Source organism: Gobius niger, assembly GCF_951799975.1.
Source record: "Gobius niger genome assembly, chromosome: 1".
Lineage (NCBI taxonomy): Eukaryota > Metazoa > Chordata > Actinopteri > Gobiiformes > Gobiidae > Gobius > Gobius niger.
In genome coordinates this window covers 22,971,805-22,996,345 of record NC_136852.1, presented here as the reverse complement: position 1 = coordinate 22,996,345, position 24,541 = coordinate 22,971,805, and the positions used below count along the sequence as shown (strand labels likewise).

Genomic DNA, 24,541 nt, shown 5'->3' with positions numbered 1-24,541 from the left:
TTAGTTACCTGTACTGTATTTGCCTAAATGCAGGTTATGTTCAGTTTTTTCTTACTGTATCTGCTAGTAAGTAGGTCGAAGCCCCTGGTGGAATTGAAGCATTTACTCATTTACTCCTTAACTAGATGATGCATGTGTCTTAGATGTTGTTTCTTTCCGATTTCCAGATAAACCAATTTGGTCTATTTTTCTCTAGTTTTATTCAGATCTGTTGAAAACCTGTGCCCTTTACTGTAGTTCTCTTCCTTGTGATCTCTGCTGATCGCTGCCTTTGCCGCCTCGACTTAAAACTTTGGCACTTTCTCATCATAAAGCCTCCGCAGCGCTGCATGTGTCGAAGTGACGGCGCTGACTCAACTGTGCGGCTCTGATCAACTATGAACCTTTTGATTTCACTTGTCACTTCCAATGTCACACAACAGAGGGGGAAAGTTGGGAGTAAAGAGGCGCGTGTGAGGGTTCAGAGGAGGAACAGGCAGCACTGATCACACAGGCACATGTTGCAAACCTTTGTAGGAATATATAAAGATCAGGAAATCATGCGAGTTTTAGCTTCACAAACTCAGGCTGCACAAAACTGTAGTTCTTTCGCTAAAAACCCTCCTTTTGTTTAATCAAAGCTTGTTCTTGAATGTGAAATGCATGGTTTATTCCACTGCTCTTTTGACTACAGTCTCGTGCCATCCCCATTCACTGGTTTGTCTGCGTTTCCGTCCCACAGAGCCCGAACCCCTCCCTGACGTTCTGCGTAAAGACCCACGACAGACTGTACTACATGGTGGCCCCTTCTGCCGAGGCCATGCGCATCTGGATGGACGTCATTGTGACCGGCGCGGAGGGATACACACAGTTCCTCAACTGATCTGTCCCATCCAACTCCACTTCCTGTTTCCTGACACTATGCCTTCCTCAGTTCACTTTCAGTATCACTCTTCTTTTTTTTTTTTTAAATGCTGATATCGATTCTTCTTTTTTTACGTGATTGTGTTTCGGATGAAAAAAAGGGAGACACGCTCAACTCACCACTGTATATAAACCAAATGTAAAGACTGCAAAAGCCTTTCTATATTGCCAAATGGAGATCTTGTAGTTACTTTTTTTGTATTATTTGTCTTTATTTTTTAAACTTTTACTCTCGTGGATTCAGCCAAATGACTCGATGCCAATGTTTTCATTTAAGTGCTCTGTAGTCACCTTCGCTTTTAGTTCATCGATAAGGACGTTACCGGAAAAAGACAATACAGACACAAATGACTCGTCTGTGGAAAAAAAGTCAATGCACCTGGCGTCCACATTGTTTCTGACACTACATCACATGCGGCGTAAACAATGGTATTTATTATGAAGATGTTTCTCTGTTCAGGCTCACCAAAGTCATGTGTTAGAGTCACTTCAGCTCAGGAGTTCACACTGCAGTTCTCTATGTGGGTCGACCAGTATGAACACGGCTGCTAAGATTTTATACGCGTAAACAATCTCTTACGCATTTATTTTCTCCAGTAGGCTATTGACGGTATCAGCTCTAGCCTGCTGTATTTTAGATGATTTTATATTGGTCAATCCACAGGTCCATCACCAGTGTTGTGTGAAAATTATTATATAAAAAAGAATGAAGTCACTATCTCTGTATTAGGTACATTTGCCAACTAAAATGCATATCGCTTTACCACACAAGTAGTTTTTTTGGTTTGTTTTTTTGCCAAGTAGCCTTCTTTAGCTTGGGGTGATGCAACAACTAAGCTGGACGGCGTATCATCACTGCCACTAGAGGGCGTTACAATGTCCGCTTTAACACACAGGACCACAAAAGATGGACAACATGACAGTAAAAAGATGCAACTCAGTTCTGTGCCTTGACTTCTTCCAGTGGATACAACAAGCAACGATAACGGTCTATGATTGGTTTTGCTGAGTGGATCTAGATTTGAGTGGGTTTTTTCTTCTACACTGCGGGTTATCGGGCACATTTTGTACAGGAAATAAAGATTCATGCCCAGGCAAGGATAGGAAAAAGTAACACACATTTGGCAATAATTATTAAACTATGTCTAAGTCCCCTTTGTGGCTCGCGGGTCGAGTGCCCCGCCACAGCACGCTCCACTGGCATGATAGGGTTAATTTCAGGGGGGGTTGGTTGCTCCCGGTTGGGGGTTGGCCATCTATAGGTTGTGGGTTGAAATCCTCACTAGTTGCTGAAATGTGTAATGTGTGTAGCATATTTTAAACCATTCTTTTTTATTTATTCATTATTATTAATTTATAACCACACAAATGCTACATGCCACGGGAAAATCTCACAGGCTCACTGACTTTTAATGCCCTGCAATTTAACCAGTTGACCACAGAAGTTCACGTGAAATACTTTTTGGTAACTTTATGGATGTACACAATTTTATTCAGATTTCTTACATATAAAGGCTTTTAAGATCACTTCAAAAAGTAATTAACTGGATTAGTTTAAATGCCTCAATTTGAGTTTAATAATTTGGGCTGTTTTGTCCAGTTAAGATTTAGTTGAGCATTTGATCTAGATTATTTAACTTTTTCTGAGATGTTTCGGACTCGTTCCAACACATTTCATCCTTATTTCAGGTAATTTTCTTATCCCATTGGCAGTTTTACTTATAACTAGTCTGAAATGTCATTAAACAGGCAAATAAATCTTGGTCAGATCAGGACAAAAGTCCAAATGGGGGAAAAACGCTCAAAACAAGATACATTTCCTCAATTCAAGTCATTTAAGCCAATGCTTGATATTTACTTTTTGTAGTGATGGCCGTAGCTCAGTGGATAAAGCCCCAAATAAGACGTGTTTTTGATCTGAAGGCTGTGAATTCAAATCCCACTCGCACACGTAAGCTGACCAAAGACAGAATGCGTAGTAACTTTACAACATATTCTCTGAGAGGGAAGAGTGAAACACAGCACCCTGAGGTTAACACCAGATTCAGGATTTAAACCCACAACCTGTGACTGGGAAAACAATTGAAAAAAACTAAAATGTCATTCGCTGTTTATATAGTAAAAAAAAAAAAAAAAGAGACTTTGATTAGGAAGACTTTACGCTGTGACTTTTGGCGCATGTGAAACTGTGGTTTAGTTTCATGTGTTGTAAAGTAATGAATTTATGGATGTTGTGCCTGAGATAGTGACAAAAGAGACTAGTGAAAAAGATCTTAATATATATAAATATATATATTGCATCTCCCTTGCCTCTGTTTTCAATGCGCTCGTGTCCAGTTGTGTGCAAACCAAACTATCAACACTGGCAAGGCTGTCTGTACATGTAGTGCTATTGTTATCTATGTGAAAAGAACAAAAATAATATACTGTAAAGCGGATGCCTGAATGAATATCTTACTATAAAAATGAAATGGTATTGTAAAAAAAAAAAAAAGAAAAGAAAAAAAGGACGATTTTTACTTATTTTTGTCATTTTAGAAAATTTATTGTCACGTTACATTTCAAATTGTAAATGGTAGTGATGTATCATTCTACTTTTTTACCGGTACAGCAGAGGACGCACAGAGACTCACCTAGCACTCAGTAAAATGTACTGTTACTGTAGAAGCTGTATTTTGCAATTCGGACCATACTGTGTTATAGGTACCTTGTAAGTGTCAAGCGTCACTTTTCACACGAAGACAAATGGATTTGATGAGATCTAATAAAACAAAACTGTTACTGAGACGTGGCCGTGTTTCTTCTTTAAAAGCGGATTAAAAGTATGTGAAGGATCCAGTGTTGAGGGTGCAGTTCTGAACTCGACAAAATGTGTTTAAAAACGATCAAACAAGAGGGACTAGCGAATTAAAAACAAAACATTAAAAGCAAAGGGAAATATAAAAAAAACGACACCTTCAAATAAAAAAAAATTGTACACAGAAAAATATTTAAGAGGGGTCAGTGATTGCTCCAGATTTGCAAAAGGAAGTTATTCCCTCGAGGACATTACAGTTCATTCACGGTGTCACCTGAAAGAAGAAAAGTTATTAGTTATATATTGTCAACATTTCTGACATCCATCGTTGCTACACTGAGAAATCCATTTGTAAGGATAAAAAATAAGTACATACTTTCTGCACAGGGGGACGTGTATTCAGTGACAGCTTCATCACCTGCAAACATGAGCAGTAAGACATTAAAGCTCACACATCTTTAATGTCAAATAGTATTAAAATAAAAAAGTCTGTACTCGTCTGGTAGTAATCGTAGACTTTGACCACAGCAGGTTTGAGGTTCCTGACCGCCTGGTCCTGCTCGATCGTCACACTGTAGATCCGCAGCTTGTCTTTCTTCAGCTGCAAATGCACAGACGACTTATTTACTTCTTGCCACTCTAGATATGAGTTAGACACACAATTATGGTTCATGTGGCAAAATATTTTACTGTTTCTCATGGGAAAACTGTGTTAACTACGTACTTTAACTCTAAAAGGGTTTCCCCGGGGCATGAAAAGGCATTAAAAGTCATTAAAAGGAAATATGCCAAAATGTATTAAGTCAGTAAAAAGCATTAAATCAAATACAAGCTGGCAATAAATCTAAATAGAGACAGAACCCACTCAATGACATTGCTCAATTATTTACTGCAAACATTCAAAAACACAAACAAACTGTGGAGATGAAAAGAAAAATAAATGTCAGAGGCACGCGGATAAAGTTAAAAGTCCTGTATTGAGCAAGGGACGCCGACGCGTTTCGACCTTCATCAGGGCATGTGATGAAGACCGTGCGTTGGCGTCCCTTTGCTCAATAAAGGACTTTTAACCTTTTCAGAGTGCCTCGAACATGACCTTTTTCTTTTCATCTACATGTTCTGGTGGGTTTTGTCCTCAAAGAGCACCCGATCGTCATTTTATCGGGACCCACTGACGCACTCACTTCCACCCTGCGTTCTACAAAAAAAAAATGTGGCTGCAGTTCACAATGTTTTGTTCCAAAGTTTCCTATTGTGTCAAATTTTCTTTTTGAATATCCAAATTGAACTGAATGTTTACAAATGAAATAAGCCATGATTTTTTTAATCATTTGTGGCCTTAAAATATAGCAGCATTAAAATTGCATTAAAAAGCATTAGATTTGACTTGCTGCTGCCAGTAGAAACCCTGCCTAAAGTTTGAGGATTCACCCCACATTACTGGCAGTTTGGGCAACCCTCCAGTGTCTCGTCACAGTCCAGTACACTGTATATCAGGTGTTGACAACGTTAGGTCTGGCCCCCTCGCAGATTATCGTAGACTTGCAGTTCAAGAAGTATGAGTGCATCCAATAGAGGTCCAAACATTGTACAAAAATATGCCACTAATCAAACTGACCTACTCCAACTGAATATGAATGTTTGCATGCGAGTGCAAATGTAATGCGGTGATATACCCCATCTAAGTAGATGTTAATGAATCCTTCGTCTACATCCACTCTCTTCACTGATGGGTCACTCTTCATCTGTCAGAACACAACAGCATGGGGCACAATCAATGACAGCAATGTGGTCAGTATTCATAATCGACTACTGGAAGGGGCCATGCAGGATCTGAAAAAGTGGCTGAGTTTGTACCTGCACCGAGTAACTCACCATGCCCAGAGAGCTTTTGTCCAGGACATATCCAGAGAGGAGTTTGATGTTGATGATGACCATGTTGGTTTCCTCCCTCCGACCCTGATATCTGGAAACACACAACTGCATTTTGAACCGCTTCCAGAATCACTTTTTCACTTGTGACTCACAGAATTTTAGCAAAATGGACAGTTTTCAACTACTCATCTTTAGCTGTACCTGACGTGCACAAACAGGATGAGCTGTGGTCTGCTGACGTTACATTTCGACATAGTCTGAGTGGAAATGTTGAACGCGGAGAAGTCTGGAGGAGGGGGGATGTTGTAGTGCATGGAGATCTGCGGACAGACACCAGTCAAAAACATTGAATTGTTCATCCCTCTATGGGTCTGCTGTACCTGTGCGAGGACGCAGCTCTGGCCCTCCGCGCTCACTGTGTATTCCCCAGGGACCTCGATCAGCTTCTCCTCCTGGTACAGCAGCCGATTTGACTGCTCCACTGTGAACTCTGTGCTCAGGCCTCCCAGAGACGTCACTTTCACTGTAGTGCTGCCCTCCTCACTATAGGTGGCAGCGGCATACTTGGCCAGTGCTTGGAGAGCCACGACAGTGTCCTAAAAAGCACAAGAGAGGGATTGTTACAAAATTCCTGTCAAGTGCAGTGATTATTTTACGCATTGGCTTTTGTGACGATAGAATATTTTTCATTTATTCTTAAAATTACGGTGACATTTTGGACTGTTGCATGGGCTGATCTGTATTTCATCAGCCAATTTCTAATTTTCCTGCCAGAAGCAAACCTTTCCATTTATTCAAGTTAAAGGGGCTAAATACAAGTTGGCCATTTTATACTCACTACTGCCACCTCAGGTCATATGTGTAACTGCACCTTCTATATTAAGCTTGTGCATGACGGCAATTCGGACCCGAAGTAACACCGTTTTGAGTGACAGTGCAGAATTTTAGAGGCAGTTGTGGTGAATAGGTCGGAGCTCATTCTACACCTTAGGACATGGCTGGAACATGTAGGGGGAGGAAAATACATGTTTTTAACATTTTTAAACTCTATATAGTCCCTTTAAGGACTGACTTTAGTGATTCTGTAAAATGACCTGTGTGGAGGAGAAGCCACCATACGGGTTCTGCTGCTGAGCAAGCCAGCGGACGATGCTCGAGCTGTAGTCCAGTCCAAACCCTGGCAGGGCAGTTCCAGAGAGCAGAGCCAGCAGCACGTAGGACGTCATCTCCACTTCCAGAGAGTCCAGACCTTTCCCTGATGCCCCGGCCCTGTCCCAGTACCGCGTCCCACCTGCCAATCAAACAGCGCACCAGACCTAAAACAATTGTCCCTTCGTATCAATATTCAGAACGATCAAGTGTTTAGATTCATAGGGTTACGTAGCATGTGCTTTACCACAGATTTTTAGTGTGCATGTCTATCTTTCTCTCTCTCACCTTGCGTCTTAGACTTCTGGTGCAGATATGTGATGAGTTTGGTCCTGGTGTCCTGGTCTCCAGCCAGAGTGAAGGTGTAGGACAGCAGGGCAGTGGTGTAGAGGTTGTCCATTTGACCCGCCATCGCCCCTTGGAGGCACCGAAGGCACGACTGCACCATGGGGTCCTGACCAGAACAAGACATGCACATGCTCTTAGTGATTTACAGTCGCAACTCAACCTGCTGAAGACTTGAGTCTCCATGCTGCTTATTGCATGGACTCAAGTACAAGTTTGTGTACATGCACCATTTCAGGCTCAGGATAATAGAGTCCCTCCGGAGCACTTGTTAGTGCTAAGGCAGGGAACAGGTGCTGGGATTCTTTTTGTGTTTTTGCAAAAGGCACCATTTTAGGATCTGGCAACCCAAAAGTGAGGGGCCAATTCTATCTACTGACTGGAATTTTCTCTCAAGAATCAAAGCTAAAATATAAACATGATCAACTCTCACATACTAAAATTAGTATGTTTGAATCAGATGAGTTTATGAAGTATCAAAATCCTACATACCCTATCTTTAAGCCAGCCTTAGGAGAGTCTACTATCAACAATGTAGACTACAGAAAATAAGCGTAAATTATAGACACCAAATGATGTACTAAGGAGCAGTAACTAAGCATTATTAAGTCACTAGATGATCAATTGTATGGTGTTACTTACAGTCACATTTACGTCCAGCTCCAGCAGAGCAGCTGTAATGTAGGCCGTGAGGGAAACGTCATCACTGACTCCCCCCTGGGAGAGAGAATGAGCGGGAGAGAGTGACAGATTTAAAAGCACATTCCTCTTGCTAATGCTAGTTTTTTCAAGTTTGTAACTTTGTCAAAATGTCAAGACACTAAGTTTGTCAATGATAATGCCTTATATAATAAATAAATAAATAAATAAAGAAGTATTAAATCAACAAATGATCCATGGTATGGAATATGAATTTGTGAAGGCAATACGTGTGTCAACAGTGTGTGGACCTTGCATTTGCTCTGACAGCCGCACAGAGACCAATGACTGATATTCTTTGAAGCCACAGTGAAGCCTGATCAGAACTCTGAACACCACGTCTTTCCTTAATGAAGCTGTGTTGTCAGGGTCTGGCCAATTATTCTTTTATATAGTCCATGTCGTTTGTGTTTAGGCCTGAGGCGACATATACTGTATATCCAGAGCTTGGAGAAGCCTAATTATTCTTAACATTATTTTCTGCTTTGGGAAGAAAATTCACACTTAAAAATAACACGCTTTTGTTAAGACACACCAAGGTTCAAAATGCAACGATTAAAAAAGGACACAGCACCTTCATGCCATTGTGAAAAAGCTTGCCAACAGAGGCAATGCAGCCGGTCGCTGGACTCTGGTGACGGTGGAGCCACTTCTTGGCCTCAGTAACGTGCTCCTCTTGAATATAAATGTATGGTTTGGCTCCTCCAAAGGATTTCATCACAAAGGTAGTAAGCCTGTGAAGTCACACATAAAAATAGAAAATCTTTGACATCTTTTTCAAAACTACTGTTCTTGTCGAGAGTTCACCAACAATTACAATTACACATCATTATCACCTCTAAAGATTTAAATGTGTGAATGTTTTATCTTTACAAAATATAGAAAAAAGCTTATTTATGCCTCTTTTAATTGGAAAGATGAGGTCTATCCGTTTAATTTCCAAGCTACTTTTCCAATAATAAAACAATTTAATCTAACACAAAATACCTCTAAATGCTTCCAGTATTTTCCCCCCATTGTCGTCACTAAACAAAGCAATGCACTGTTTGGTAATTTGGACACTCTCCCATTGGCATTGACACATATTTCAAACTGAACAGCCCCAGTTTTCCTGGCTTCACAAACACACCTACACAGCCTCAGTACCTGCCAAACTGCCCAGTGGCGTCTAATAAAGAGCAGAGGGGTAGATAAATCCCCCGGAGGCTGTGATTTAAAGCCCATTTAATTCAAATATTCACATTTTGGCAGCGTCTTTAGATTTATTAGGATGTGCGCTGGTGCCAGACAGCTGACGGGACACCATTCTTCTCCTCTAATCAAAAAAAGTGTGAGATTAGAGCTGAAAATACGCACAGTGCAGCCCTAAATAAATGCTTTTAAATGTTGGGTAACAAGTGATGCAACGGGTACAAGTTATGCCATCAGAAATATACCTCATTTTCTTTTGGTGTTTATCGCTGTGCAGTATAAAACAGCAGAAGGAGCAGGATAAATGTAGTGTTTCTGGTGCCATCACAAAAACTGTCACCAATCACATACAAATGTATTTTAAGATCAGATGCCCTTCCAGCTGCACTATGGATAATGCAATGTGGATTTTGCCCAGTGACATATGACATAAGCAGGACACAAACAAACACTGGATATTGGTATTTCTCCCAGGTTTAAAAAGGGAATAATTTGGGCATTTACTGACCACGTGTTTCCGGACTCGTCGGACTTTCCAAAGGCGCTGTATGAACCATCATCGTGTTTGTACGTGAGCTCTCTCTGATATCCTACAAAATGCAAAACACTTAGCACATTCTTTTACAGCGGTGTTAAAAGTGATATTGTTTTACATCCACATGTGACATACCTGACTGTAGGAACGTAGTCGCTCTGTCCAGGATGTCCTTGCTGAGCTGGCCTGTGCTCTTCAGATAGTTGAGGATGAAAATGTTTGGGGCGAACAGCACCATGTTCTGCTCCCCACAGCCATAAGGCATGGCCAGCAGTTTGTCCAGGTTCTTCATGGCTCTGCCCATCAGGTCGCCTGGAAACACGCATAACCGACATTAGAAATTACAATCTTACACACATTTAAATGTGAGGCAGTAAATGTGATGTGACAAACCCAGAACAGAGACTGTGGCTCGGGCTGAGCCAGCCACAAACATCTCAGGCATCAGAAGAGAGATCTTCTTCTCCACAGGACCCTCTGCAAATGAAATATACAAAAGATCACAGCCTCAAGATCAAATTCCTATCTTTAAATTGAGCTAAAGGCAGAGAGTAGAAGCGGCACAGACTGTGATGAAGACTCACCTGCGGGACAGAGCAGTGCGTTGTGGCTCACCATCTGTGGAGTTCCTTCAGCCTGGAGAGAAAATGTTAAATAGAGATGTTACTCATGATTAAAAGTTAATATTCAGAATGAGAACAAAGCCAAAAACTAAGCCAGATATAAGAAGGAAACCAAAGGGTTGGTCTTAACATGGTTGAAGTTTAAAATTGCTTTGGTTCTCTGAATGTTTTCACAATTTAAAATAATGTATGTTGATGTGCAAACAGTTACTAAGGCCTTGCGTATATGAGCCAAGTCTATGTCCAGTAAACACTGACCTGCACCAGCAGTGTGCGGACCACAGTGTCGATCTGTCCCATCTCCGGGACAGTGGCCACTTCGTTCCCACAGAAGAGGTCTGTCTTGAGGGCCTCTGCACTGACCCTGATACTCACCTCACCTGTGGGACACAGCCATATTAGTGCTGATACTGTCATATTTTGTGTACCAAGCAAAACTTCTTCCTGTGGATTTTCTCTCTCCAGCTGCTCCTGCCTCCTGTTTTCCTTCCTCCTGTTCCCAGCTCATTGGGCCTCATTAATCCCCATTTGTTGCCTTATTATTGTCCTCCCCCCTCACTGCCTTCACTCCGTCTCACACAGAGGACAAGTACAGATCGGGCCCTGGGGGAGAGCTTTCCCGCTGTTTCGTCAGAGATACTACCTGACTTGTTAGTTCAAGTGATTGTCAGCAGAGCTCTAAGGGGGCGTTAGAGGAGCCTGCACTCATCCCACTGATGGAGGCTGATGAAGCTCACACCATTAAAAATAAGTGCTTTACTTTTACATGGCCCGCAGCACACCCAGCTGTCAGGGCCCTAATAACAAGGGTTAATTAGCTTTTCCTTTCTCATGTTTGTGACTGAGAGACACAACACAAAAGCAGCTCCAAATGAAATCATCACCAATTCAACACCATGCGGGGCTTTTGTTATATGAGAAAAAAAAACATTAAAAACATTGTACACAACTGGAAATTAAAGGGAATTTATAAGATGTAACATAAATACATTTCAAGCTAGATTAGAACTAAAACTAAAACAACCCTAGAAAACGCATTTACACTTAAAGGAACAGGCCACCGTTTTTCCATGCCGTGATATGTTCTTACCTGAGCTTAGACAAGTTGATACTTACCTGTCTGGGCTTTGTGCGTGCCCTTTGAAGAGCTTGGTCGCTTCTAACTTCATCCCGTTTGGTGCCATAGGAATACATTGGGAGAGGCCAAATGCTAACATCTTCGGTCTTCTTGCGTAACAGAGCGCACGCACAAAGACTGCACAGGTACGCATCAACTCGTCTAAGCTCAGGTATGAACATATCTCCGTATGGAAAAACGGTGGCCTGTTCCTTCAACATTATCATTGTTGTTTATAATCCAAAATACATATATAGTTTTACAACTTTGAAATGAACTAAATGCCAGAAAAAAGAATTAACATGTTTTCATTAAAATGTAATCTTGCCGACTTAATTAACCAACAGAGAATTCCTTGTACGCCTTATTTAGAGGTTTTTCCGAAGCTGTGAGATAAATGAAGCTTTACCGAGTACGGATGGCGTGACGACCCATGAGAATGTGGTGCTCTCCTCTCCGCACAGACACACCGTGTACTGGCAGCTGTCACAGGGCTTAAAGGTGAACTGCTCCGAGTCCGCCAGTGTTACCTTCACCTGAACACCAATAAAAATTAAAGTGATTGTTTGTTACTTTTCAATTACAATTCCTTTAGAAAATAAGTCAGGTGTGAATAACAACAGAAAGATGGACAAAGATACAAAAGGTACAAAGCTACCATGGTCTAAATGCCAAAGTCTACTCGCTGATTGCTACTGGAGGAACGTGGGCAGAGTAAAGGTGTTACTGGTCTATATATGTAGCGCGAGATAGAGATCCAAAAACACAAAAAAAACACAAAAACAAAACTGCATTTGAGCGTGCGACATAAGCACTTTCTTAAACTTACCATGATGCACTTGGAGAGGTAGTTGAAGACGGTGGCTTTGAGCGTGAACACCTCTCCCCTGATGACCGAGTAGGGCAGCGAGAGGCTGACGAAGAACGGCTGGAAGGCGGTGAGCGCGGTGTTGGGGGCGATGCCGAGCCCTGCGGGGGACACACAGAAAGCCCCCGCGGCCCATTTGGTGATCGTGTCTGGGACCGTCTTCTCTACGTTCACCGAGCCGCTGGGTCTGTCCACAAACACAAGGTCGAACATGATTACTAAAGATGACAAGAAAAGTAAACAAAAAACACAGTGGTGCACTAAATTCACAAATAAATATGGCAAAAATTAAAGTAGAAGAGAGAGGCCAAATATCATGCAAATAATTAGAAAATGAAGCAAAATTCAAGAAATTTAAAGACAAAAAAGTTGATCAACAATAATCAGATGTAGACACAGTGAAAGTGAAAATTATATAAAAAGTAGCTTTTATACGATAGAGCAAATGAAATATGTAAAGCATTATTTAGTTTACGTAAGATTATTAGTGGAAAGTAGCGCAATAATACTGCGCAAAACTTGAAGTACTCTCTGGGCACCAGCGAAGATGACAATAATTGACAAGGAATTTGAAAGCATGTCCCGTAGTGCTTTCGGTGAAATCTTCTTTGTATCCTTGGAGTAGAATTTTTTCTGCCATATTATAAATTAACAACACATTACCATGGGAATTTCTTACACCTGGTTTCTTATTCCTATATTTCTGTGCCGTGCCTTGACAAACTTCGGCTACTTCACCACCTTCATCAGAAACAGTGGCTATAAGAAATGTCTTAGGTTCCATTGGTTTTCTAGAATCACTATTTGCACTACAATATCTCATTTGATTTTCTTGTCTCTTCTAATGATGTTGGATCATTACCCCACAGGCACCAGGTCCCAGATCCAGGTTTCGGGGAAGAAAGTCCTGACGGTCTCCTTCTTTTGCTCACGATTTGGGACGCTGTCTTTTGAGAGACTGTCCTGGCTGGGCATCATGTTAAAGGCCATGGGGATTGGAGGAGAATCTACCACCATATCTAAGAACAGATACATAAAAGAACGATTAGCACCAGCACTTACCCGACAGAGACCAGCTCCCAAATCCAGGTCTCGGGGAAGTACGTTCTAACGGTCTCTTTTGTCGGCTTTGATACGTCTGGTGTTGTTGCCGTTTTAGTTGCAGCACCATCAGCCTCGCTAAAATCCATGGCAATATCATCCACTGCCATTGAATACATAATACCTTCATAAGCCAGGTCGTACATCATCTCTTGGCAATTAAAGGGTTTCTTCACATCTGAGTTGGTCACAATCTTGATTCCTATTTCCTAGGAGAAAAACAGGACAGGTCAATATCACATAAGATGAACTCTCAATACAAGGACTGAGCGACAAAACAAATCAATTTTACAGGTAACTCAACGTTGACACTCATTTGGTTTCTCAATGTGACGCTTCATCGTGATTCGGCAATCGTCAACAACGTGACCAAACAAAGGGCTTTACTTTAAAGATGCTGTACACGTCGTCTTTGTGATTGACCGGTCCGAAATAAAATGAGCGCTTCTTGCGGCCGCCGCCCTTCGCATCCACATCCACCTCTATCACCGGCTCCACCTCTATCACCGGCTCCACCTCTATCACCGGCTCCACCTCCACCTCCGGGATAGGGACGGGGAAACACGGGTACGGCTCGTGGTCCTCCACCTCGTAAGGATAACCAGTGAGTTTCTGGAAAGGCAGCTGGTCATACACCTAAGAAGAGGACAACAAGCAACATTTACTACTGAACAAGACTGAATGAAGAAGAGCACACTTGTCTGAAGAACGTTTGAATAGGAAAGTTAAATGTCCTACATAGTCCACTGTGAGCTCCACCCCAGTCTTGAGCAGGAGGACGCTCTGGTCGATGGCCCGGACAGAGCACAGCGAGTCGGGATGAGCCTGCAGCGTCAGTGTGGTCTTCTCCGCTGGAAGCTGCTGGAGAGTTGCAAACTTCATAGAAACCTTTGGAACAGAGAGGAAACAAAGACACATCTTTTAAATTAGAAAGGGCATTAGGTGAATCGCTTTAGCAAGGCAATGTGTATTTGGAGACCTAAAGGATAAATTATATGACAGCTACAAAGTCATAGATTCTGTGTGTAGCCTTTTCAGGCGTAGTTGTACCTTGTTACTGAGACAAAGCTGAACCGGGAAGTCCATGCTGTCGGCCACAGCTTCCCCACTGGGCATCACAGTGTACACCAGCACCTGAGCAATCGGAGCCAGTTTGACAACCTGGCGCAGAGGAATCGTCAACACACCTTTGTTCACTGCAACAAACATGTAAAAAAAAAAAAAACATGATCAGGAAACATTACAGTCATCTAATACTTTGTTCCAGTTGGAAAGAGCCGACCAATTTTACCCATATCTCTTTTAACTGCCACAGGTAAACGGTCATGCTGGACCAATGAGCCTTTGGCCATCACCTGCATCAAAGGAACACAAAAGAGAAAATGTAACAATGTAATGCAATACAATTGTTCGAGCAAGTCATACTGGGTTGCGAAAGTTTTCAGACACCTTAAGTGATATGAAAATCAAATACATTTATTTTCTGTTGGTAAAATTCTGCACCGGTTTCGTCAAATAAAACATATGCAAAAAAAACACAAAAAACAAACAATTACAGCAGCCCTATTCCATGGGCCTCGATTATCTTAAGAAATAACAATGATAAATGTGAACATTTGCTGTGCACAATGTGAGAAAGGGTAAAAATACTTCCTGACCCCGCTGTTATAGCCCTGTAAGGCAAATTCTTACCAAATAGAAGAAGTCCAACTGCTCCTGTCCCTCCTTCAGCTCTTTTCCTTGTATGATGTACTCGGCTTGAACCGACGCCTCTTTGTTGCAGCGAAACCTTCCCTCGTTTTGCTTGATCTTCATGAAACTGCTGCTCTTGGAGTAAAAGACGGTCACTTGACGAGAGGCTGAACTGTACTCCGGTGTGCGCAGGTTGGGGACATATGGATCCATCTTCCCTCGCTCCCTCGCCGATGCCTAAAAACAAAACAGGCATTGATAATAGGCCATAATAACATTTGAAGTTTGACATAATGAAGAAGGGGGAAAAAGGCTTTCACTCACCCAGAGAGACACAGAGTCGGTCCAGAGGGATGTGTCCAGGGCAAAGGAAGCCATGCCTTTTTGGTCAGTGGTGAGCGTAAGGTTTTGGGATTTACTTGTGGTGAGGTACACATTCTCATTGGCGACAGGTTTGGAGTCAGGACCAACTAATTTGACCTAGAAAAGTGTCACAAAGTAAAACAAACAAACAAAAACGCAGGCACACTATGGTCGGGTTGAAAAAGGCAGAAAATGGACAATAGCATATAGTATGTACCAGTTGAAACATTAAATTAAATTATGCTGAAATAGGATAAGGGGATACAATCTTGTAGAGCGCAAATGATTTATGTGAGCCAGTAGAACAACATGGCTACATGAAGTAACAGAAAAGAGACAACACTGATATATACTGAAAGTCATGTTTACCTTTCCTTCAAATGCAATGCCGGGTTTGTAAGACGCAGGTTCATCCTCAAAAGTGGTTGTTCTTATCTTTTCAGTGAAGCTGACCCGTGCACTGCCTCTGAGAGTCACCCCTGCAGAGTGAATAGTTACAAATATGCACAAGTGAACAAAAATTAGTTTTCAAGTTGTTGTTTTTTTTTTAGAAATTGAGAGCAATTAAAAATACCAGTTCCAAACTCCTGCAGTTCAGCCTCCAGCTGGAAACTGTCGTGATATCCACTCTTATTCAGGAAATACTCAGAAAGATTCACAGTTTGAGAAGCGCAACCGCTTTTGTCAGTCTAAAGAAATAGAAAGAAATATATGCCATCACTGGGATGAATAATTAAACGGGTTAGAGCAATTTAGGTGTATGCAGATACTTACTGTGAGCTGGAAGGTCTTGCACACGTCTTGTTTGTTGGTAGTGTACCAGTAACCTCGAAAGGCCTTTCGACAGAACACTGCTTTGACAGAGCCCTCCACTGGTTTACCATAAGTGTATCTGCACCAAGAAATAGGAACTTTGAAGAAGAAATATGCATGACCAAAATAAAATACTAAAACTCTAACTCCATTCAATAAACGCATAAATATTTGAAATACTAAACAAAACTAGAGAAACTTTGCATGCTTGCAAATGATACACTCACTTTCCACAGACTTTAAAGATGGCCTCCGTGTCCAGGATTGTGATCACATTCGGCAGCTGCACCTTCACCTCATATTTTGGCAAAACTAATTCATGAAACAGTTGCAATAGATAAAATAAGATTCTGTATTTTGCAACTTTATTGGTACAATAGTATTACCGTATTCCTTGATGTCAAAGTTGTGGTGCACTTTCTCGCCCTGCTCTGTGGTGGCAGTGATGGTGTAGGTGCCCTGTGCAGCTTCAAGGATAATCGGGTGCGAAAGATCCAGGATGCCCCTGTCAATGGTTTGATCCAGCCACTGAGCAATGCGATTTGTACTGGGGTCCTGGACATCGAATACAAGGTGAAGGGGGAGCAAAACTAACAGCATTATTCCATGAAAATTGTTTTGCAGAAATAAAGCAATTGGGCATGTTATTTTAACCGATGATAGAGTGAAGATATCAAATAGCCACATGGAAGTGTTAGCAATTAAACATTTAATCCTGTTAGAAGGAGAAAAAAGTATTTGGCTCTAGTCCAAGTCAAGTCACAAGCCCTATACTTTCTATGTGTTTTGTACTAATTGGTGTTACAGAAAAGTAAACTTTAAAATGAATGGATATGCACATATATTCATAGTTGTAATGCAATTTTTGAACATTCATAAAAGGTTTAGGGTTTCTATGGTAAATTCCATATACTGCCCATGAAGCAGAAAGGTACAGCCTTGCCTCTCTCCCTTTACAGTCTGTTAGTGTGATGTCGGTACATTTTAAGACAACCTGATATGTTTTCCACTGCCAAATGATGAAACTGTGGCTTACCTCAAGCTCTATCACTTTGTACTGAAAGAGAAAAACACATGCTTTACTATTCAGACATATTGATAGTTGACATGTGATAGGTTTGCTGTATACAGTGATGCTCTCATGTGCGCGATCGCGGATGGAAAAGGCCCTGAGCTCATATTGATTCAGATGTTTGGGTCAGATGTGCTGTGCGCCAAATGAACTCTGACAGCAGTTTATCACAGGAGTCCACGCGGCGCCGCACACCCACTCTCTCCTTAAAAACCAACAAACAGGCCTTCGCTCGCCTCCCACTCTCTGAACCAAAATAGACCCAGCTCCTCAATACACATCACACACAGCGCAACGTTACACAAACTTTGGCATTAAGCACATGTTTAAAACCAAAACTGTCACTCACAAAATGGCAGAGTTGGTAAGTAAGTGCTATATTTCACATTAAGTGGAATGCCTATAATAAATGATTTTATTAACCAACTAAAGTTACTACTATAACTACGGTTCTAGGAACAGACACTGTCCACCAGGAGGCGGTGCTGATTACACTAATTCTTCACTGAGCATGTGCAATCGCAACATCAGGCTTTCACAGAACATCCAACAGCTGCAGGAGCAAAATGAGCCGTCAGCATCAAGCCATTCCCTATGCGGGCTGGCGACCGGAAAGCAATAACTGGTACTCGCTTTCCGGTTGTCAGCCCACATAGGGAATGAATAGAAGCTGATTGCGCGTTTCACTCCTGCCACCGTTGGTGTGGATGTTCTGTGAAGAACATGCAATTTTTTTATTAATATGTGAATTATACTAAATATACATATTAATTATATACCTTCTACCAAAAATTTCTGTTCAGCAAAACAAAAATCAGACTTACTGTTCGTTTTACAGGAATAAATTCAGCATCCATAGAGGTGACTCTGAATTTGACTAAAATCAGAGAAAAAACAAACCCTATTACTGGGAAAAGGCAAACATTCAATTTTACAGCAGGTACCATTAAGTCACAGACACCATGAAAATAAAACAAATTCATATCTTTAAAATGTACAACTTCTGCCAAACAGTATAAAAGTATAAAATGAAACGATTCTGATCAGAGGGTTGGCAGTTCAATTCCTGCTGCAGTGCCCAATGTCACTTGGACAAAACACTTCACCCAAGTATGAATGGGATGTGTGTGTTGTCAGAGACGTCAATCTTGTAGAATGAATAAATAAAGCAATGTCAAGCTTTGGGTGTCCACAAAAGTCAAACTGATGCTTTATTATTTGGCAATAAATAATGCATTATTGACAAGACGTTAAAAACAAATGCATACTGTATGGCGCCAACGGCCCGCATAACAATTTTATATACAAAAATAATATCTCACTAGTTACAAGATTTGACTAAAAATATTTTTTATATCTGTTGTTATTTTAGTCTCGTTTTTTTTTTCATTTTTGTTTATTGTGGACAGAGGGGTTCGATGTACTTTCTAAAAATTGAAAAAGAAAAATAATACCATACTGGCAGTCCATCTGCTCCGTTTTTCAGATTATCAAGTGAAGTCATATAATAAGCCAAATTAGTGGTGCCTCCAAGCTTAAATAACTTGCTAGATAAATTGCTAGAACTGTCAATTGATGGAGTCTCGGTACCTTGCTTTGGAAAGAAAGCTTTCTTCATTTACAAACATCCAGTAGCAAAATCTGTTGAGGAACCGCTCCCTGCCTAAGTGCTGAATATAGACATAATTCCTAAAGTTGTCAAGTTTTGGCTCAGCATTATGCAGATTTTGTAAAGTAGACCAAAATAGTGCAAATGCAGCTGAATTTCTAAGCAGCACAGAGGAGAGGTTGAGCAGTGAATCTCCCTCTCCCCTCATACCATTTACTGCTTTTAGTGGACTGTGTCTGTGTTAGGTAACATACCAGTCTGGCCCGGTTTGTAGATGGGCTTGTCCGTCTGAATGATGTGAATGAAAGTAGCAGGTTCGATCAGTATTTTGGCCTTTTTACCCAGAGTGCCGCTCTCCCCCTGAATGGTGACATTAATTGATGCTACTGTTCTCCTGGGAACAACTGGGGCCTGGAAAGACATAAATAAATAACAAATCAAACAGAAACACAAATAGTACTTGGATAGAAATAGAATAGAAATGTTGGCAACTGTGGCACCGTTTCTGTGTGGAGTTTGATATAATGTGCACCACCCTGCATTGGTTTCCCTTTATGGGTTTAAAACATGTATAGTAGGGTCCTCTGGGTCCAGGATAAAGGAGAGTGTGTTTGTGACAGCATGTGTGGAACAACAGATGGAAACAAGGCCATGCCTAGAATCCTGTTTGTAGATTTTTGCCCGTGCTATATTATATTTTATTGAATCGTTTGTGCTTGCAAACACAACAACTATCTTTATATTGTTTGCTTTGAGAAGTGGTCCGTGTTCTTATACATAGAAAGGAAAACATTAAGCCGAGGAACACATCTAGCACATGTCAACAAATTTATCGGAAATTGGAAACAGGACGCTTTCTGTAATGCTGGCAGAGCCCATCTGGCTGCAAAACCCATTTTAAGCCATGTTAGTCCCTCTCCATCACTCAAGGATAATTAGGAAAAGTGGTCATACTTGTATAGCACATGTTTTTATTCCTTAATGGAGTTGCTCTTACATAAGAGAAGCTGGAGCCAATCCCAAACGCTGTGGTTTAGGGCTGCTCTGGGGCTGAGTAGAGGGCAGAGGGCTGCAGTCCAGAGGAATGCAGGTACATGTTTGGCCTCTGGCAGAAAGTGCTCATTGTGCCTATTGATAAATGCCAGAGCAGCAGCAGGAGGTCCACACACACTGCTATTGTCACAGATGATTGGGGTCGGTGGGTCGTTTGGCATCAGGGTGCATGTCCCGTAAGTTGCATAACCATGTGCAGTGGTCTGACGGAAACCAGAGCTGCAATTTACTCACAACCATTTACTTTGTCAGCACTGAGCCAGAGCCAAAAACTGGATACATTATAGAGCCAAACCGTGCACAATTACTTCAAATTATGACCTCAAATACAAAATAGATATAAAATTTGTTCTTGAAATATTTCTTTTAAACAACAGTGTAGTGCTCTCAGTGTGTTGCTGAGCCATACCTGAAAGATGATGCAGCGGTAGAAGTCCTGTTCAATGGTCTCTTCCAGCAGAGAGCTGCTGCTGGACTCCAGCTCTAAAGTCACTGTCAGGACCACGCGCTCTGAGGGCCCATGGACCTGGGCACACAGCGTCTGTGGGACGGCCGCTTTGACTCGAGAGCTCAGCGTCACCGCAAATATCCTACAGCAGTGAACAGGACATTGATGATCAGACATTACTCAGAATATGGGCTAGAATATGGGAGTACAAACAACATAAAATACATTGACAGAAAGCTGTGTAATCATCAAAATCCAATTATATTTACGATTACACTGATCTTTTTCCAAAAAATTGCCTATTGAGTAAATAAGAATAAGATTAATTAACACTAACTTTCCTGTGTGTACAATGTGCACCCACCCCTCCTCCAGTGCCCCGCCCCCTTCAAGCCAGATACTGTGGCAGCTCCTGTGTGTCTAACAGTTTCTTTGCAGAACAAACCACTTATACACAAAAGTACACTTTTCCAGTTCTTCAAAGGAGAATCGAAACTGAATTAAAATCACAATCTCAATAATCATCATTGGTCAGGTATACAGCAAACAACTTTATAGTTTGGAGGAGTATAACACAAGATTTTTGTGTTAAATAATATTGGAGTGGAATTTTTTTTTTTTTGTAAAGGTTTATATTGAAAATTGAGATTGATTCATATACAGGAGTAAAAGAACAGTATTGCCATATTCCCTGGCCTTTATTTCAATTATAGCTAAAATAATCAATAATGTTTTTTCTCCTACATGCACCAGAAACATATTAACCATATTTTTTAACAAGCCACCATCATCTGCCTATTATAGATCCAACTTCACCAGTACTGGGCAACAGGAATCCTGACATGCTAGCATTATACTGTGGTTTCTGTCTTTTATAGAAAGCCTATTAATGTCTGAATAATTATCAGTAACCTGTTGAACCAAGTTTCAGCGTATGATGAAACAGCAGTGTTCATCTGTTACTGCATGGGCAGATTTTAAATATTATGGAGCCATGGGCCCTCTGCTGATTAGTGTTTGAGGTTGTGTTGAAGCTGGTTGGCACGCACAGGCTGTCTGCTGCCAATGAGAACTAAAGGACACATTTAATTGAGTTTTGGTGATGCTGTGGAGAATGCTGATGCCGTTTTTGCCTCAGTGAAACTGTGATGATGAAACTTCTTTGACTGGTCAGCTTCAAGCGCCTCTGTGAAAGGCATTTGGGTCATGGAAAAGTGAGCACAACACACAGTTAACCAAGATCACATTTATAAATAACAGTATATAAGTCAGAACAGAAAGCTCTCTTTGGAATGCACAAGACAATAAAGAAAAGCCAGGGCAATAATATAAGACGGCCCAATGCGGAAGACATAACAATGAACTTTTTATTTAGGCTATTTAATTCCATAAATGCATACAATATATACTGTGTTGCAGATGTTAAAAAGGCCTACAGCCCCACATTTTCTTCGTTTTACAACATTGCAGGGAAGCTTGTCACTACTAGGTTTGTTCACTTTCCAGATTTGAGTAGAACATGAACATTTAGAGACTTTAAAGTGAACTACGGATTGCATAAGAGTGGTCAGGCTGCTTTGTTTGTGGACCTTGCAGCCTCCACGCTGGGATGCTGCTGGATGTCCTTAAACGACTGGAGATGATGCTTGAGGAATACCTTCATCACATCACGTGCATTCGGCGTGACGCACACACAATAACCCCGAAATGCAAAGCACCGGGACTATAGGAGAAACTCGTCGTACTCACGTGTCATTGATACTTGCTCCCGTCGCCGTTTGCACGAGCACAGACGCTAAAATGAGCGCAAACACTTGGGGCCAGACAGGTGCCATGTCCGCTGCAGTTTGGGTGGTTAGCTGCAGCAGCTATCGGAGAGGACCGGCTGCAGAGGCAGGAGCTACGCACTTTCCCCAGGCGCACGTAGAGGGGACGTACAGGCCACAAAGTTGCTCAAACGGAGGGCGGCGGTAGTTTGCTGTTTATACCCCAAACCGTGACCACCTCCCTCTGAGTCACTCCCCCCGTGAGCCCGTGTTCGTTGGACCTTTACGCCTCCTCCCTTTTCCCAAAGGACCCACTTCCCAAAAGTTTCAAGCCCTGGCCGCCTGTTGCTGGTCCACTCCCCCAGTTTCTCAAGAAGTTGTTAAATCCTTCTCAGTTTTGTGTTGTGATGTGGGGGCGAAGCTGAAAATAGACTAGGACAACATGACGATCGCGTGTTGGCCCCTTTAAAACCTTTCGATATTCAACGATGGAGCAAAACATTATATAAGTCCGCTTCAGAATGGACTGTTAGGGGCTGATGGTTGTCCAATTTCCAGTCATTTGTTCCAGAAGAAGGTTGCCTAAATCAGTCAATTTATTGATACAGTAAACATGCGCCATAATAGTTTCAGTGGTTTCTTCTCAGAATCAGAATAGCTTTTATTGCCATGGTAAATGGTAAATGGTAAATGGTCTCAACTTATACAGCGCTTTTCCACCTACAGTAGGCACTCAAAGCGCTTTACAGCAAGGATCCACTCACCCATTCATACTCTCATTCATACACCAATGTACGCAGACACTGAGGGCAATGTGGGTGAAGTGTCTTGCCCAAGGACACAACGACAGTGTGCTCTTTCAGGAGGTGGGATGGTTTGACAACAGATTCACAGACTAGGAATTTTTCTTGGTGCTGACGTGAAACATACAAAATATAACACAGAATCTAGATAAAAATAAACTATAAAACTTGAAACTAAAAGGCTATAGGGGCATGTATAAGAATATTAAATAAGATAAATAATAAAAGGTCAAATATGGTATAACAATAATTGACATAGAACAACAGATTGTACTTACAGATGTGCAGGTACAGTATATAAAGTGATAAGGTGATATAAAGTGATAAAGTGATAGCAGATGATCTAAGTGGGGACACACCACACAGTGCAACAGAGCACATTACATCCATGAGTCTGTGACCAAGCTAGTGGGTCTTGTTTTTTGTTCATGAGTCTGAAAAACTGCTCATGTGGCGGGATTTATGGGGGTGAGAAGGGTCAGCTGTGATCTGATCCACACGCCTCCGGGTCCTGGAGGTGAACAGGTCCTGGAGAGATGGGAGCTCACAGCCAATCACCTTCTCAGCAGCAGCACAATGCTCTGCAGTCGAAACTTGTCCCGGTCTGTGGCACCGGGGAACCACGCGGTGATGGCGGAGGTGAGGATGGACTCGATGATGGCCGTGCAGAACTGCACCAGCATCTTGGTTGGCAGCTTAATTTTTTTTATTGTAGGCCTAGAAAATAAATTGTAAATGGTATTTTACTGTCCCCATAGAAGTCCTCTCCATCATTTACTTTCCATCTTTCGTTGCAGCTGGGGCAAACTGTCAGCAGCAGTGGGCGACTGCAAACGACCCATCTCTAGATCTGAGCCAGAATCCTGCAAGAGCACATGGAGAAGGATTCTTAAAAGTGTATGTTTTAGGGCAGTGGTTCTCAACTGGGATGCTGTCAGGACCCATCCTCCTATTAATCCTAGGATTGCACACCGCAACCCAAATAAGAATTGTTTTTCATGTAAAATACTGCATTTTCAACAGAAATGTTTAATAAACATTAAATAAACCTATAAAGCTGAAATAATGACCAAAACAACAGTTAATACTTGAAAACTATGCAGACACAAAGAGAACTGAGATTCAGCCACAATATAATTCAACTCATAATGATGTGCTCATAAAATGTCAAAAAGGATGTGCGTTAATGGGTCCAATGAGTGTTAGGACAAGGGCTCTTCGGGATCATGTTTTCCAGTAGACAAGCAAAAAAGAAAACGTGGTCTTCTTCAGAGGACAAATCCTGTGGTAGTCTAATTTTCAAAGTTAGGACTCAGATCCTTTTGACATTTGCAACTGTCATTGACATTTTTCTTTTTTAAATCTATAGGTCCATACAAATTCTCTTTATAACAAATTATAGATTGTCATCTGCAGAATCTCCAAAGTGATATAAAGATTTGGATGAGTCTAACAACCACCAAAGGAATGTAGCATCATCTTACAAAGGAAACTAGAGACAAGTCAAAGGTGACTTTCCAACACACAGGGGAGTACACACGATGCACCCACTGGCATTTCAAATAAACTCCATTTGACCTAAACATTGCAAAGTTCAGCCTCCTAAAGAAAAAACAATATTGCACTAGTATGTATGATTTTGGTCAGGCTGTGGGTGAAAAAACGACATGGTGACAACATATCTTTCCTGCAGCTTTTCCTCTATCATCTTTTATCTTT

General features: G+C 41.5%; 2 protein-coding genes across 11 annotated transcripts in view; one reads left to right on the top strand and one right to left on the bottom strand.

Moving 5' to 3' along the window:
• The window catches only part of phldb1b (pleckstrin homology-like domain, family B, member 1b), a 58,126-nt gene extending 55,989 nt beyond the window's left edge, over positions 1 to 2,137 (top strand). For all 8 annotated transcript variants that reach the window (XM_079555144.1, XM_079555142.1, XM_079555141.1 and 5 more), the window contains one exon: positions 722 to 2,137. In XM_079555144.1, coding sequence (XP_079411270.1) covers positions 722 to 862 — 141 coding nt within the window. In that variant the 3' untranslated portion in view covers positions 863 to 2,137. The remainder of the gene's footprint in view (positions 1 to 721) is intronic.
• A 1,279-nt stretch (positions 2,138 to 3,416) lies between these two features.
• Positions 3,417 to 22,274, bottom strand: LOC306961549 (alpha-2-macroglobulin). 3 transcript variants are annotated; one of them, XM_079554328.1, is made up of 36 exons: positions 22,003 to 22,274; positions 20,215 to 20,395; positions 19,007 to 19,163; positions 17,968 to 18,020; positions 17,108 to 17,128; positions 16,458 to 16,626; positions 16,299 to 16,383; positions 16,033 to 16,150; positions 15,833 to 15,947; positions 15,628 to 15,737; positions 15,220 to 15,375; positions 14,896 to 15,132; positions 14,495 to 14,558; positions 14,254 to 14,399; positions 13,942 to 14,091; positions 13,591 to 13,839; positions 13,328 to 13,412; positions 12,965 to 13,121; positions 12,064 to 12,289; positions 11,644 to 11,770; positions 10,376 to 10,497; positions 10,079 to 10,130; positions 9,888 to 9,971; positions 9,630 to 9,806; positions 9,468 to 9,549; positions 8,343 to 8,502; positions 7,712 to 7,786; positions 7,013 to 7,178; positions 6,670 to 6,866; positions 5,956 to 6,171; positions 5,777 to 5,895; positions 5,576 to 5,666; positions 5,377 to 5,445; positions 4,196 to 4,301; positions 4,077 to 4,118; positions 3,417 to 3,974 (listed from the first exon to the last, which is right to left on the bottom strand). In XM_079554328.1, exons 1-36 carry the CDS (start codon positions 22,086 to 22,088, stop codon positions 3,952 to 3,954), a joined length of 4,473 nt encoding a protein of 1,490 aa, XP_079410454.1. In that variant the 5' UTR covers positions 22,089 to 22,274; the 3' UTR covers positions 3,417 to 3,951. The 3 variants fall into 3 exon arrangements, with proteins under 3 accessions (XP_079410454.1, XP_079410455.1, XP_079410453.1); XM_079554329.1 differs by lacking the exon at positions 12,965 to 13,121 and having other exon boundaries at positions 13,165 to 13,412; positions 13,591 to 13,701; positions 13,738 to 13,839; positions 22,003 to 22,272; XM_079554327.1 differs by lacking the exon at positions 12,965 to 13,121 and having other exon boundaries at positions 13,165 to 13,412; positions 22,003 to 22,273.
• Between the last annotated feature and the right edge of the window lie 2,267 nt (positions 22,275 to 24,541).

What these genes read in the sequence shown, in the direction of transcription:
- LOC306961549 (XM_079554327.1), bottom strand. Translation starts at nt 22,088, where the DNA reads ATGGCACCTGTCTGGCCCCAAGTGTTTGCGCTCATTTTAGCGTCTGTG. An exon ending in CGTCACGCCATCCGTACTCG is followed by an intron (nt 10,498 to 11,643) that starts GTAAAGCTTCAT and finishes TGTGTCCCACAG; the next exon opens with GTGAGGTGAGTATCAGGGTC. An exon ending in CTACGATTACTACCAGACGA is followed by an intron (nt 4,119 to 4,195) that starts GTACAGACTTTT and finishes TCATGTTTGCAG; the next exon opens with GTGATGAAGCTGTCACTGAA.